The sequence below is a fragment of the Gavia stellata genome, chromosome 2 (assembly GCF_030936135.1).
Source record: "Gavia stellata isolate bGavSte3 chromosome 2, bGavSte3.hap2, whole genome shotgun sequence".
In the NCBI taxonomy this organism is placed as follows: domain Eukaryota; kingdom Metazoa; phylum Chordata; class Aves; order Gaviiformes; family Gaviidae; genus Gavia; species Gavia stellata.
In genome coordinates this window covers 30,631,287-30,644,725 of record NC_082595.1, presented here as the reverse complement: position 1 = coordinate 30,644,725, position 13,439 = coordinate 30,631,287, and the positions used below count along the sequence as shown (strand labels likewise).

Genomic DNA, 13,439 nt, shown 5'->3' with positions numbered 1-13,439 from the left:
CTGGTGGCCCATTTTGGAAAGGGCAAACCCAGAAACGTTTCACTCTTTCCCATTGCTGCGCGTTAGAATTAACATCCTCTGGAACCACAGGAGTTAATTTCCACACACAGTTATTGGGTTTTGTGTATTTTTGCTCTTTAGAAACTTTCATCTGTGGAGCGTAAGACAAAGGCATAGGAAAAAATCCCTGTTATTGCCTACTTTTTTGTTTGATGATGCTTCTGTTTTGCTGCTAATGTCATTTACAAACTGATCATAATAATGAATTCATTTATTGTTACTTGAATCATGTAGCATATTGAGCTTCATTACAAGTATCCAGAATACATTTCTATTCAGATAATCCTTTATGGCCTTAATGTTCAAGGATCAATTTGTCTCACAAGATGAAACAGAGGTCAGAAATTCAATGCAATGTGACAACACTCTGTTATTCCACTTATTATTATGGCAACACGCACTGGTACCACAAGTGTTAAGACTTGCATAAACATTCCAATTTTAAATCTTATTTTTAGAGATCTGCAGCTCAGTCATAGAGATTTGCTGTAGGCAGAACTTGTCATACAAATATTCAGCCTAGAACTAATTTTCTTTAACATGTTTTAACATCTTCCAAAACAAACAAAGACTTCAGCACTTCTAAAAACACAGTTGTCTGTATCTTGATCAAAACACAAGACTTGATTCAACAATGAGCAGCTCTATTTTGAAGCTAATATAAAGTATAATAACATTAAGTGAATTGAGTTACTCTGGAAGTGAACTAGAATAACACACTGGTAGATCAGGCTCAAAGCCTCTTTGTTTGTTAGATACTCTATTAGAGCCTTTACTAGATTTTACTTTAACACCAGCTTGAAGCCAGCTGAACTCTGCTCCTCATAATAACCTGCCCAAAAAGGATAGAAATTCTGAGTTACAAAAATCTGTTTCCAGATGGTCATGTATCATTTACTGAGGCATCCAACAACCCTTCAAATTTGTCTCAGCCATGATAAGTTAGGTGAGTGCATCTCACATCTCCTGTTCTTATTTATTCAAAAGGAAAAATCACCTTTGAGGGATAACACCTTGTGTAGAACACAAACCAGGACTGACTTCAAATAATCCAAACACTGATCTTGCTTGCTAGGTAAAGCAGGTCAGGGTGTTTCTCATTTTGTTCAAGATGTTCATAAACATTCATTTAAACATTAAAGTCAAGAAAAACAACCAACAATGAAAACTCCAGAAGACAGACTATACTGCAGAACTCTACACCTGAACTCCTTTTCGGGTGTTCCTCTCATGTTGAAGAGAGAGAGAGGGCCTGTCAGTGGGTGACTCACTTCAGAGAAGCTCTGTGATATCGTTCAGCTGAACCACCCTCTGCAAACCCTTGTTTTCCTTCTCCAGCTATTAAGGAAAAGTACATGATGAGTTCAGATGTAGGAGGCTTCATCTGGACAGATCTTCCTTGGGACTCTGTAGTAGAAAGACAAGTGAGAGTATTGCTACCCAGCACCCTTCTTGGATTTGCAGCAAGTAGCAATAGCATGTTTGAAAACAGTCTTAAACTGAAGAAGGTTATTTTCCTTTCAGTAACCACACTCCTCTGGAGAGTTTCAGCTGATGTGGATCTCACAGAAGGTGTATGTATGTGTTTTTTACTTCAACTTCTGCCCATCACCAACACTATTGACTGTGTCTATCAGGACCATGTGTGCATCTGCGGATGTCTTTACCCTTGTCACCACCTCCGTGGATGACATAAATAGCAAAGCATCTCCTGTCCTCAAACCATAGCCAGACAAAATTCCAGACATAAAAAAAAGAAAAAAGCACTGCTCCATCTCCAGAGAGCGTTGGGGTTGGTGGGAAAAGGAAGGAAGGCGGCAGAAACTACAGTTATGCTGCATGCCCCTGGATGTATGGGGTAATTAACTGTACTGGTAAGGCTTCAATTGGAATATTGTGTTCTGGTTTGGACTCCCAGTACGAGGTGGGTGGTAATAAACCGGAGAGAACAGCAGAGCGCTGCTAAGGTGGTCAGGGGCCTTAAGCATATGGCCAAAAAGGGATAGCTGAGAGAATTGGGCTTGTTTAATCTTGTTTAATCTGATAAAGAAGAGACTAAGGGATGACTTAATAGTAGTCTACAACTATTTGTAGGGTATTTACACACATGAAAAAATCAAAATCTTGGTACTGCCAGATGATAACAAGGGGCAACAACCAGAGATTGTGGCTTGGGTGGACATTAGGAAAAAAAAACCTTTACTGGGCGATAATATGGGGTAGCCAGGGAGGTTGTGGAGGTTTAAAGTTGGCTAGACCTTGGAGGTTGGTAAGACTTGGCTAGACAAAGCCATCCCTAACCTGGTGTAGTGGCGGTGCTAGTTCAGGAGGTTGGACAGGATGACCTCCAGACATTCCTTCCAGCCAACATTTCTGTCACAAACTGTAAGTCCTGTTAATTGACAGTAACTGAAACAGCTTCAAAAGGAAATGTGGTTGCTCACAGGGGAGGAAAAAATGTCTGTGCATGTATGAAAAATGGACTCTGGACCCTGCAAATCCATACAGGCCAAATGAAGAAAATGCACTTAGAGATGAAAGAGAGCATTTACTTTTCTGGCAATGTTGCCTTAGCAAGTTTAAGATCATCAGATAATTTGAAGAGAACAAAAAGCAGCCTCACTAAAAATCGGAGTTCTCCGTATTTCCTGCTCGGAGTTGGAATATAAAGCCCCAGACATACAAGATTCCTAGAGGGCTTTTTTAGACAGTACAATTCCTTATACATATTGGGGGTTAAATATAATTTCAGAGGGACAACCCTTCAGCTGTACAGTCGACTGCTTTGGACGCCAGAGAAGATACTTCAGGCACATTGAGTATAACTGCGACGGTTACTTCCAAAATAACCTAGGAACCCTGAACCTATTTGTTTGCCACTAGGTGAAGTTCTACAGTCAAGTTTTGAATCATGTCAGGGCTTCTGTGATAGTTTATTAAAAAATAAAACCACATAAAAAAAGAAAAAAAGAATCCTATTTAGCCAGTGAAGACCAGCTGGCTGAGGAATGTAGTTTTTCCTCAAAATATCTGAAGTTTCTTGTGCTCCTTCTCCCTGTAGATGACTTTAATGAGACTAAGCTGTTTACATTTTTTCAAACCCACTTTATTTCCTGCATTTCCAGCTGCAATCCACAGTTTGTGCTCAGTACTGGTACCACCAGATTTTCCAGAGTTATCATTATATGACCACAAGCAAACGTTTTAAAAACACTTAGGTAACTGAGGATAGATAGTATCGCTTGTATTTGTTTGTCCGCTGTTTACTGCATGCGTGCTCTGTGTTATGGACAGTTCAAAAGGCTACAGCAGGGCAGCAGAAAGGCAGGCTTTACTCTGGCATGCAAGCAAGCAGCTCGCTGCGGCACATGGGGCAGGTGAAAGCCACTGGAGGAAGGGGGCAGAACGGAGAGCAGGGAGCCTGCAGGCTGGCTGGAGACTCCCAAAAGGAACGGGAGATTTGGCCGTAACAAAAAGACTCGCAAATAACCTGCAGGCTGCCAGGGGAAATGACACTTTCCTCGGGTGTCAAACGGGACCGTGCAATCCGGGAAGCTGCTCAAAGCTCCACAGGACGAGCAAGAGGGAAAAGCCAGGCCTCATGGGCAGGCGGCAAAGATTTGGTTGTGAACACTAGGAAAAATACCTGGCTCCATCAGAAGATCAGAGTATCTCTGTCAGCATGCTCTCATCTGTATTCTTATCAAATCAAGAATTAGAGACTGGAAGCCCTTTTGATACTTCAGGCATAGTCCCTTCAGGGAAGAGGTGCAGGTAGGTATATCTGTGCCTCTGATGCCTCTGAGCATGTTTCCTGCCAGCACAGCTTAGCAATCTCACTCTCATTCACAACATGATGGGGTTCATGCCATTAACAGTGAGTGAGCAGTTCCACATCACTTTAAAAAATGCAGCTTGGGTATTTCTGAGAACTTTCCTAGAGATGAAAAATAGTGATTTTTGTGGAGGGAATTTGTAACATTTCTTGTAAAACATGTGGACAAGTCATTATTACCATATTGTTAGGCACTGACTGCAGTGTGCTTTGCTGTCTGCATGGCTTGACAGAGAACCCGTGATGCATTCAGGAATTATACATTGCCCTGTTAAATACGCAAGCCTAGTTATTTCTCTCTTTTTCTCTCTAAAAGGATTATTAAAGCATCTCTATGACGTTATAAAAACATTTAAAAAGGATGCTTATCTGTTGTAGTCTGATTTCACTTTCTCTCCTTAGGTTTCTTCCAGAGTCTCTTCTATTTCATGTTTGGTTTATAAAAAAAAATAAATCAGCAGCTGAACAACTCTGGGTTGCTCTGCAATAACAAACTAGGACAGACTGGGAAGGAAGGTACCGACACACAGTTTTAGCAAGAATTCACACTTCAAGAATCCAGGAGGATTTTATGCATGAACCTTAATATGGCTATTTACAGATGATGAAACTCTCCTGTCAGCATCCCTTTAAAGTTTCTCTGTATAAATATCAACAATCTTGCTGGACAATTGGCGAGACGTTAGGAGGCTTACTGCATGCTGTGCTGTGAAGCTATCCAGCTTTATCCATTTAAAGAGCAAATGACTCATTTAATAGATATGGTTCTGTTGAAAGAACATTCTTCAGAGCTTAGTAAGAGGTTTAAACCACATTAACATTAGAAATCAATGAGCCAAAAAACTGTGGACTACTGAGGTCATGGTTAATAAAGACAGACTTCAATTTTATTTTCATATCCTGTATTTGGCCTAATCACTTGACCTCATTTTTAAACATGGTCTGGAGGTAATTCACCATTCCACACAGAGAGACTGATTCTTTTTCCCAGTTTTACTCTCTTAAGTAATGTCAATTATGTTAAACCTAATTTACACCTGAGGAATTGAATACATTTTCTGATATTTTCAAAGAAATCAGCCACCCATCCCACAAAGCACAGTCCAATTTAATGATGCCATTTGGAGCTTTTCTGGCTAAATGATATACAGCTTCTGTTGGCTATGTAACACTAAAATACATAGGAATGAGCCCATTGCTTGCTTTCTCCTTTGAATGGCAGATTACTCATTCCTCATTGTCCAAGCCAATGCAGACTGGAGTTGATGGAATGGCGTTTCCCTCATTGGAAACAAGGTTGCTTCTGGTCTGTATGCAGACTGAAAGCACGTTGAATAAATTTTTACATTAATTAGTGCTTATATTTAAGATCCCCTACTCATATACAAGCATTTCAGCAAACAGGCTTTGAATTGTTCAAGTGCTAAGCCATCCTGAAGTTCCTTTTTAAGCTTTCTGACAGGAGAAGGCACAGAAAAAACCAGGATAGGATATTTGTACCTTTCCACTGTAATTCCTGCAAAATGAAGACATTGCAAGTCTGAAGGAGCTTTTTGATTTCTGCTTATTTTTAGTGAAACCCCTCCTGCGAAACTCAGCTCTTAGCAAAGGAAGGGAAGACCAAGAATCTGGGAGCTGTGTGGCAGAAGATAGTCAACCTTGAGCACAAACAGCTTGAAATTGCACTACTGCTAGAATATACTTCATGGAGCACTGTTCTTGCATACAAGAGAAACATTTCTTGTTGAAAAGAAACACTGTGTCTTGGGTTTGTGAAAGGAACATCCATCATCTTGAACAAAATGTCTATGTAGAGGGAGAAACACAGCATTGATGAGAACACAGATATCTCAGGTTTCCACAAAAAATTCTTCAGAAAATATTATCTATCAAAGTTATGCTTGAGCTGAAAGCGAGACTACAGTGTTAGTGGTAAAGAGAACCTCAGATGGCTAGACTAGTATTTACTACTGGACAACCCTAGGGTCACTTATTTGTTCTATTAGTAACAGCCTTGGTCACTCAAACAGTTACACACTTTCATCAGTTTCAAAATAGGAAACAAAGATACAACACCAATTCTTAAGTTTTACTGAATTTCTTAGATATTAGAACCAGTCAGCACAGAGAGCTCAAGAAATGCTGCAACAACATAATGCATATAGCAACTCTCTCCTTTTCCAGATGGAAAATTGTTTTTCTAAGAAACTGCCCTACAGTAAGCTAGTTTATATTACAAATATTTTAAACATTTTTCCCACAAAACTGGATTTTGGGGACAAAAAAAGATGAACTAATTTTGGAATATATATTAAATAATATGCAGAGGATGCATAAAGCTTCTGTATAAAGCTATCACATGCCTAAACTACAGTATGACTACACTCTCAGGAATAGAAAAAATACCAAAAATTATCCCTTATGTTTGTAATAGGGGTCTCAGAAAAAACTATACATAAGAAAATAATACAGTCCACATTGTGAGAAACGTCTTAGTAAGGATCCCTTCAATAAAGATCTATATATAAATTAGGGTGCCACTTTTAAGGTAGAAGCAGAGCATTTTGTAATTTTGCCATGGTTGGTATTCGTCCCTTTTACAGAAGTAAACACACGCGTTGGCTCACGTTTGGTTTCTGCATCTCAGTACTTCACAGCACGGCCTGCTGTGCTGGGAAGACTTTGTTGACATTTAAAACACTTCCATATTACTGTTTTAATTCAGATCACAAACACATCTTTGAAGGGAATTTCCCAATCATCCCCACTCACTCCGCTTTGATTCATATGGATTGGTTTTAAAGCACAGAGCTTCCAGACAAAGCTAAGCCAGAGCCCACCTAAAATACGATTTCAGCCACTAAGAGGTCATGGGACTGGGCAAGAAAGAGCCTGAAAGATATCCTCCCACTCCCAAAACCTGGGTTAGCAACACTCTCAATTTTCCTAGTGCTCCACATCAGTTTCTTATGTGGACTTATCCTTTGACTCCACGTGTCTAAAACAGGCATTTTTGTTAGCAAAGTGTCTCTGAGAGGATTATTCTTAAAAACCAGTTAATTAAAATGTCCAATTAAATGGCCTTTACCTATGCCAAAACTGTATTATGGTCTCTGATAAATATTGTATTCACATGTCATTAGAACAATAACAGCCAGACTAGAAACTTTCCCATAGTGAAAGTTGCTTAAGGAAGAACCATGTGCCTCTGCCACAACTACTTTTGTCAGCAAAGGGAATAACAGATTTGTAGACAAAGTTTTCTGTCACTTTTGGAAATAAAATGTTTTCAATTGGATGGCAAAAGAAAACCACTGAAAATCCTTTTTCTGTGGGTAGGCATTTGTTTTCAGTAGCTGAGAGATAAAGAGCTAAAATGAATATTGGACTATAAACTCTTAAACAAACCTAACAGCGTGCCTTCAGAACAAGCTTATTCTCAGGCTCATTTCAGTTAGCACGGCTTTTCAAAGTGGACAAACCAATCTTCACAGAAACATGTTCACAGACAAATTGGCCAAGTTGTTCAGCACTGTTATTTGGCAAGGTCTCTGGCCAGATGGGTTTGCTAATGATTCCTGTAAGGTGTTTAAATCAGAATCGAGTGTAACACGACTGCCATGTTTAATTACTCTAAGTTAATACAGCTTAATGGATATAGTTTGGTATGTAAGAGTCAGAGCTTTTGATGAAAAGTAGGAAGACAAAATAGTCTTTTTCATTTGAATGTAAGGATACCAAAGCCTTGATTCTCTGCCCATGCATAACCTTTCCTAAGAGCAGTCATTTAGAACAATTATTATAGCAGGGACAGACATCTGTTCAACTTACAAAACATTTCTTAGCTGATATGCACTAAGAATGGATACAGAATTTTACTTGCATCAGCTGAATATATTTTTTAACTGTTCAACAATTTTCTGTAGGTTTGCCTGAATGCATTCAGCTGCTGAAAGGAAACTTGGATACAACAGTGATGTTGAATTTTTTTTTCTCTCGGAAGGATAACATCAAATGTGCTCCTTAGCTTCATTTCATTTTGCAAAACTGTATTTTTTTGGACTAGACTTTAAGCTCAGTACTACACACAAATCATCTCACATATGCTAACACTGCAATCAAATCCTTGATTGTCGGCACAAGAAGATGGCAAGCTATTTGCTGCTACAATAAATGTAAAAGAATATAAGAAAACTAGTCCCTTTTGAAAACTTTCTTTAGGACATATTTTTGGATAAAGCAGTTTTTCTCCTAGGACACTAATCAATACCTGTGAACAGTCAAAACAGCTTTTGTTCCTTGACCTGTGAAGCTACCTCCTCAGTTACAGGATAGGACACACCAAAGAGATCAAGTTTGATAATGTCGACAGTCCCTCAATGGTAACCAGGAATTGTGAAAGCTCTGGGGGGCTGGACTGTCTCCGGATCGAGAACGTAGAGAGTGGACTGAACAGAACCCTGAGCTATTACTGGTGACAGTGGTTATAAATAATACGAGACAAAATAATTCAGGTTTAGATTTTTAACATTTATTAAAAAAGCAGGATGTATGTTCATTTCAAATTAAACAGTTAAAAATGTTAAAGCATACAAACAAATCAATTGTGTACTAGCAGCATCCAATTGTTAGAATTTTCTAGAACTCCTCAGTACAGTCTTGGCAAGCTCAAAATATTACAACTTGCAACCAACCGACCTCACCATAGTGCAGATAAAACAAACTTTATAAAAACAACAATTTAGGTTAAATAAGCTTAAATAAAGGTGTTAAATACAAGACACTTGATCAAAGCTTCTGTACAAAGATAAACAAATTTGGCATTGTACAATTGATTGGCTGGCTCACACCGTACATGATTTCAATAGTTAAGCAGTGTAACTGTTTAGCTGAACATCAACTATACAAAAGTAACTGAAGTTGGAAGTGGGCTAACCCCAGTGAGCCATTTACAAGGCATGTGTATTTTTAGAAAATCAGAACACTGTTTATATTCAGGCACCATTTGTTCCTGCAAATAAATAATCTCTAATGTATCTGCATCCAAACTAGTGTTAAACACATCAGTGCTAACATTTTATAAACACAGCTTTGTGACTATTCACTATACCTCCATTGTTATTGCTATGACAATGTGGACTGTGGAAATAAAACTACTGTACATACAAAAAAATAGAGCACCTTTTAAACATTAAAGTATACGTCTGGTTATTCTTTTTATCTTACAATACTGAAGCCCAAGCTAATGTAAATTGCTTTAACATCTTCACCAGCGCACCTGAAATGCGGGAACTAAAACCCCAAATATTCCTCTTCAGGCAAGCCCCAGCCAGAGCATCTTCTAAAAATGTCTAAAATGACACTAAGGATTTTTTACATTCATCTGCACACAAACAAATATCTGCTATTCTCTGCCTTCTTCATATGAATTTAAAGACCGATTACCACAGTTCTCTCCCCTTTTCAAATGAATAAAGCTGGACAGAGAATGTAGCAGAAACACCTAAAATGGATTGTGAACACAGTGAAATTATTACCCCGCTAATTCAAAAAATACAGCTGTTACATTGTTTAAATAACTACTTTCCAGGGGCCCAGTCATTAAGATTTTTTGTCTATCGTATTGAAAAACCATTCTGTAAATTTCCTCAGTTGAGCAGCTGCTGTTTGAGATTCCTCCTGAAGTCTCATGTTATCTTGTCTCAGATGCTGTACCTCTGCTTGGAGAACTGCCTTGTCCTGTTTTTCCTGGTTAACAAAGATACAAGTTGAGTAAAGTGAGTAGTTGCAATGACAGCATTTATTTTTGTTGTTAATATTTCTGTGCAAGTCATACAGCTGTATTTTGTTGAGCTCCCTAATCCATTCTGAAAACTCCGAACTGTAAGTTAAGTCCCCAAATATGCTCCAACTACCTCATTCATTCTGAGAAAATATTGCAAGCTAAAAAGAAAACTAGATGCTACTTTAAAACAAAAATTATAGGAGTTTACTTCATTTAACAAATTCAAGCACTAAAAGGCTAAGAAGGTTTTAGCTATTACAAATTGTATGTGAGAGCCCAAGTCGTAAGGAATTTATTTCAAGCATATGTTAAGGAAGAAAAATATCTAATTTCAAAATTTTCCGTTACATGATTATTTTCTTACCAAAAGCAGTCCTGGCATTGTCTCCAGGTCAGAAATCAGACAGCAAATGCGACACAAAGCAAGTCATTGTTACATGATCAAGATACCACAAGATGACAAATCTGGAGTGTTAACTACACTTGGCAATAGTGCCCATGTCCATATCCCTATCCTTTGTTAAACCCAAGGTACCATAAATGGAGACAAAGCGCCTCATTCTTTCTGGCATATGACTATATGTAGGACTGTTATTCTGGAGTAAAGACCCATAAACTAGTTAGCCATGGGGCAGCTTGTTCACATAACCATTCCCACAGGCCCTTCTGCACCTCAGTGTTCTGATCAACCCCTGGGCTCTAAAATTCATTAATTACACTGTCTGGTTTAACTGATGTACTTTTTTCAAAAAAGATGAACTCTGCATAAAAATGTAACTGTTAAAATGGGAGAGTAATAATATCGCTAATGATCTCTTACCTTTCTCAGGTCGGTTTGTAGTTGCCGGAGGATGACTTCTAGCTGGTTTACTTTTCCAGTCAGAGTACTCGGAGCATGTTCGCTGTAAAGAAAACCACTACCTTCACTCTGGGTTAGTTAAAAACATTCTCTCCCCCAGCTTTTGCAGAGTAACACTTTTAGTGATAGCAAAGGAGACAAATCAGTTTAGGCATAGTTAGGAAAACACAGAGAAAACCAGCATCAGCAAAAGACTATTACTGGAACATAAACCCACTGCTGCAATACCTGAAATACAACACTGCCTCTCATGCAAATCAGGCAGAAATTACAATGATTTTAAGAAGGAATGTTTTAGGAATTATTTGCACATACCCTCACAGTGCAAGTCAAACTTGCTGCTAAATGGTGTGCCGAGCACATTTGTTAACAAGCTGCTTTCTGATAAGGACTGTACTAATCTGAAGCAAGCTGCAGCAGCAATTATTGTAAACCAAAAGAGCTGTTAAGAGTCCTTTTGTCTGGTCTGCAGTTGTGTCATTTCCAGCAAAGGATAAACCTGTGGCTTTATGGAGACAAATATTTTGTTTAAAGGTCAAACTATTTGAAATATTGCCACAGGTTAATTAAATGCATGACGGAAGGAAAATACTGAGAATAGCTTCTGTTGGCAATGAGCACTATGGGAGGCCGTTTCGTATATGTTATAGATGAAATTAGCCATAATGTGAATCATTTTGTCTACAAGAGAGAAGCTGAAGAGAGCAGCTTTATATACAAAGCTGAATCAGCTGCTTTATACAAGTGCACAAATCTGACAGATTTGCCGATGCTAAAAGTGGAACATCTTTAAACAGTCTTTTGCAATCCTTACTGATCACTAGGCTGGGGAAAGATGTGGACTTAGAAGTCATTATAATAAATGCGCTTTACCATGTAAGTTAATTTGTGTAAAATTGGTTCAAATTAAAATGTGATAGTCTAACAAGCAAGAAGACTTTTCCCTCCATTTCCTGTTTTTTCATTCCTGCAGCTGAAGAGCCAAACTAATCAAAGGTATGTTTTTCTTTTAAAGTGTGCTAGTGCACAGATTATACTGCTGAATCTGTGTTTTCAACAAGTATACTCCTCACAGCAGGGAAGACGGTGGGGGGAAAGATAATCTCTCCCAGAGCACTGGGAAGAATTTTAAGAATTGGGCAGTTTGGCACAAAAGTTTCCTGCAGTCCTCAGTTACAGGTTTGCTTGATTAATTAACCTCTGTATCAATGAAAAATTATGGATTTGTGAGTAGCAAATAGTTGCAAAAGATAGACAGGAACACCTGTTCCAAGGTCTGAGACATTTGCTGCAGATAAGGTTATTGCACACTACAGAGCTGAGCTCCTGTAATCAATTTTACTCTAATGAAAATAGAAATAAGGGTAACACTTATTATTATTTATAGGAGGAATACAGTGAAAAATTTGATTAGCTGAAACTCTGCGTCTAACCACACTCTGCATTAGAGGCCTATTCTAGTGAGAGAGCTTTATCTGACTATCCTATAAATTTTCTAGATAGAACTGCTCAGACGTTGATTGCAAGAAACAACATTTTTCAAAATTGAAGTAAAGACATGATCAGCCAAGGTAACAGCTCTGCCATCAAATAGCAGTGAAACATGCATACAGGCAATGTGACATGCGACATTAAGAGAAAACCTTTTCTTAAAATATTTTTGTAAGAAATACGCTTTAATTCTGACATACCCAGCAGCCTCAAGAAAATCTTTTCCATCTGTGGGACTCTCATCCAAAGGTAACTCTTGTGTTCCTTCCAAGCCCTGAGCTTGCTGCATATCACTCAAGGTGCAAAAAGATGCTACTCTCTGATCTGTAAAAAAGTAACGTAAGGGTACGTTTAAAGCTGGACATATATAAAAAATAAAAGGCTATATTACAGCCATTATCCTGGTTCAGTTAGAGAAATGGATGTAGGTTTCTACATCACAGCTTTGAAGATAATCAGCAGATGTAAAGTATATTCCAACTAGTTGGCTTCCCCACATCTGCATCCAAAGGCAACCCCAAAGCAACTTTTGGTGTCTATCAGCAGAGTAAGACAGATTTGTTTGGACCAGTTAATGCTGATATTAACAGTAAATTGGTCTTGGTGAAATCTGCAGAAAACCATTTGAGAATTCAGGGCCACAACCAATGACAATAATAATTCAGTGAAAAGGTTTGCATTTTCCATGGACTTAAAACCAGGTTTTCTTGGTTCTGAGATTCCTCAGAAATCTGCACTGTTCATTTCGTACTGTTTTACTGTCTCAAGTATTTGCAGAACCGAATGGCAATCTGCATACTTGAAAAACAATAAATTCACACTATTTTTATCAATTGAGTTTTTGTTACATATATTGCTAAGGCACGCTATTATCTACATTGGATTCCACTAGAACATAATCTAACAAGCACAGATGTAATTACCTATGGATATACAGTGTGGTTGCCAAAATACATCAGTCATCACGTAATAGAAGTATGCCATGCAGATCATCATTGCACAGAACAGGAGTAAATGATGCATTCATTAGGATTTAATTTGTCTTCTTTAAAAAAAAAAAAATCCATATTCTGTGGAGATTGATTTAACTTATTTCTGTCCAACAAAATCCTTGTCTGTAGGCTTGTATAAATTCTGGCGACAACATGCCTGCCCTTGCCCTTTCTCCCCTTGCTCTACCACCCCACAGGCCCGAAGCTTGCATTGTCATGCAAACGTGCAAACATAGGAAATATTAAAGAAAGTTTACAAAGGCAAAAGTCATCAATCCCAGACCATCACCTAGAAACGGCGTGTGATGACAGAATGGCCCAAGTTCTTCATCTGAGTCAAAACCTGGAATAAGATTTAGAATGTTCCTATAAACAAGACAGTCCATCTCTGCTGGAGCAGCTGTGGCCCTCACGTAC

The 13,439-nt window shown here is 38.4% G+C and overlaps 1 protein-coding gene across 3 annotated transcripts in view; it reads right to left on the bottom strand.

Annotated features, from left to right (window-relative positions):
• Positions 1–8,412: 8,412 nt before the first annotated feature.
• SIPA1L2 (signal induced proliferation associated 1 like 2) overlaps positions 8,413–13,439 on the bottom strand; it is an 87,540-nt gene continuing 82,513 nt past the window's right edge. For 2 of the 3 annotated variants that reach the window (XM_059829193.1, XM_059829202.1), the window contains 3 exons: positions 12,231–12,354; positions 10,501–10,582; positions 8,413–9,643 (listed from right to left, as the gene is read on the bottom strand). In XM_059829193.1, coding sequence (XP_059685176.1) covers positions 9,497–9,643; positions 10,501–10,582; positions 12,231–12,354 — 353 coding nt within the window. In that variant the 3' untranslated portion in view covers positions 8,413–9,496. Of the gene's footprint in view, positions 9,644–10,500; positions 10,583–12,230; positions 12,355–13,311; positions 13,366–13,439 lie in introns of all 3 variants that reach the window. The other variant, XM_059829186.1, reaches the window with a different exon arrangement.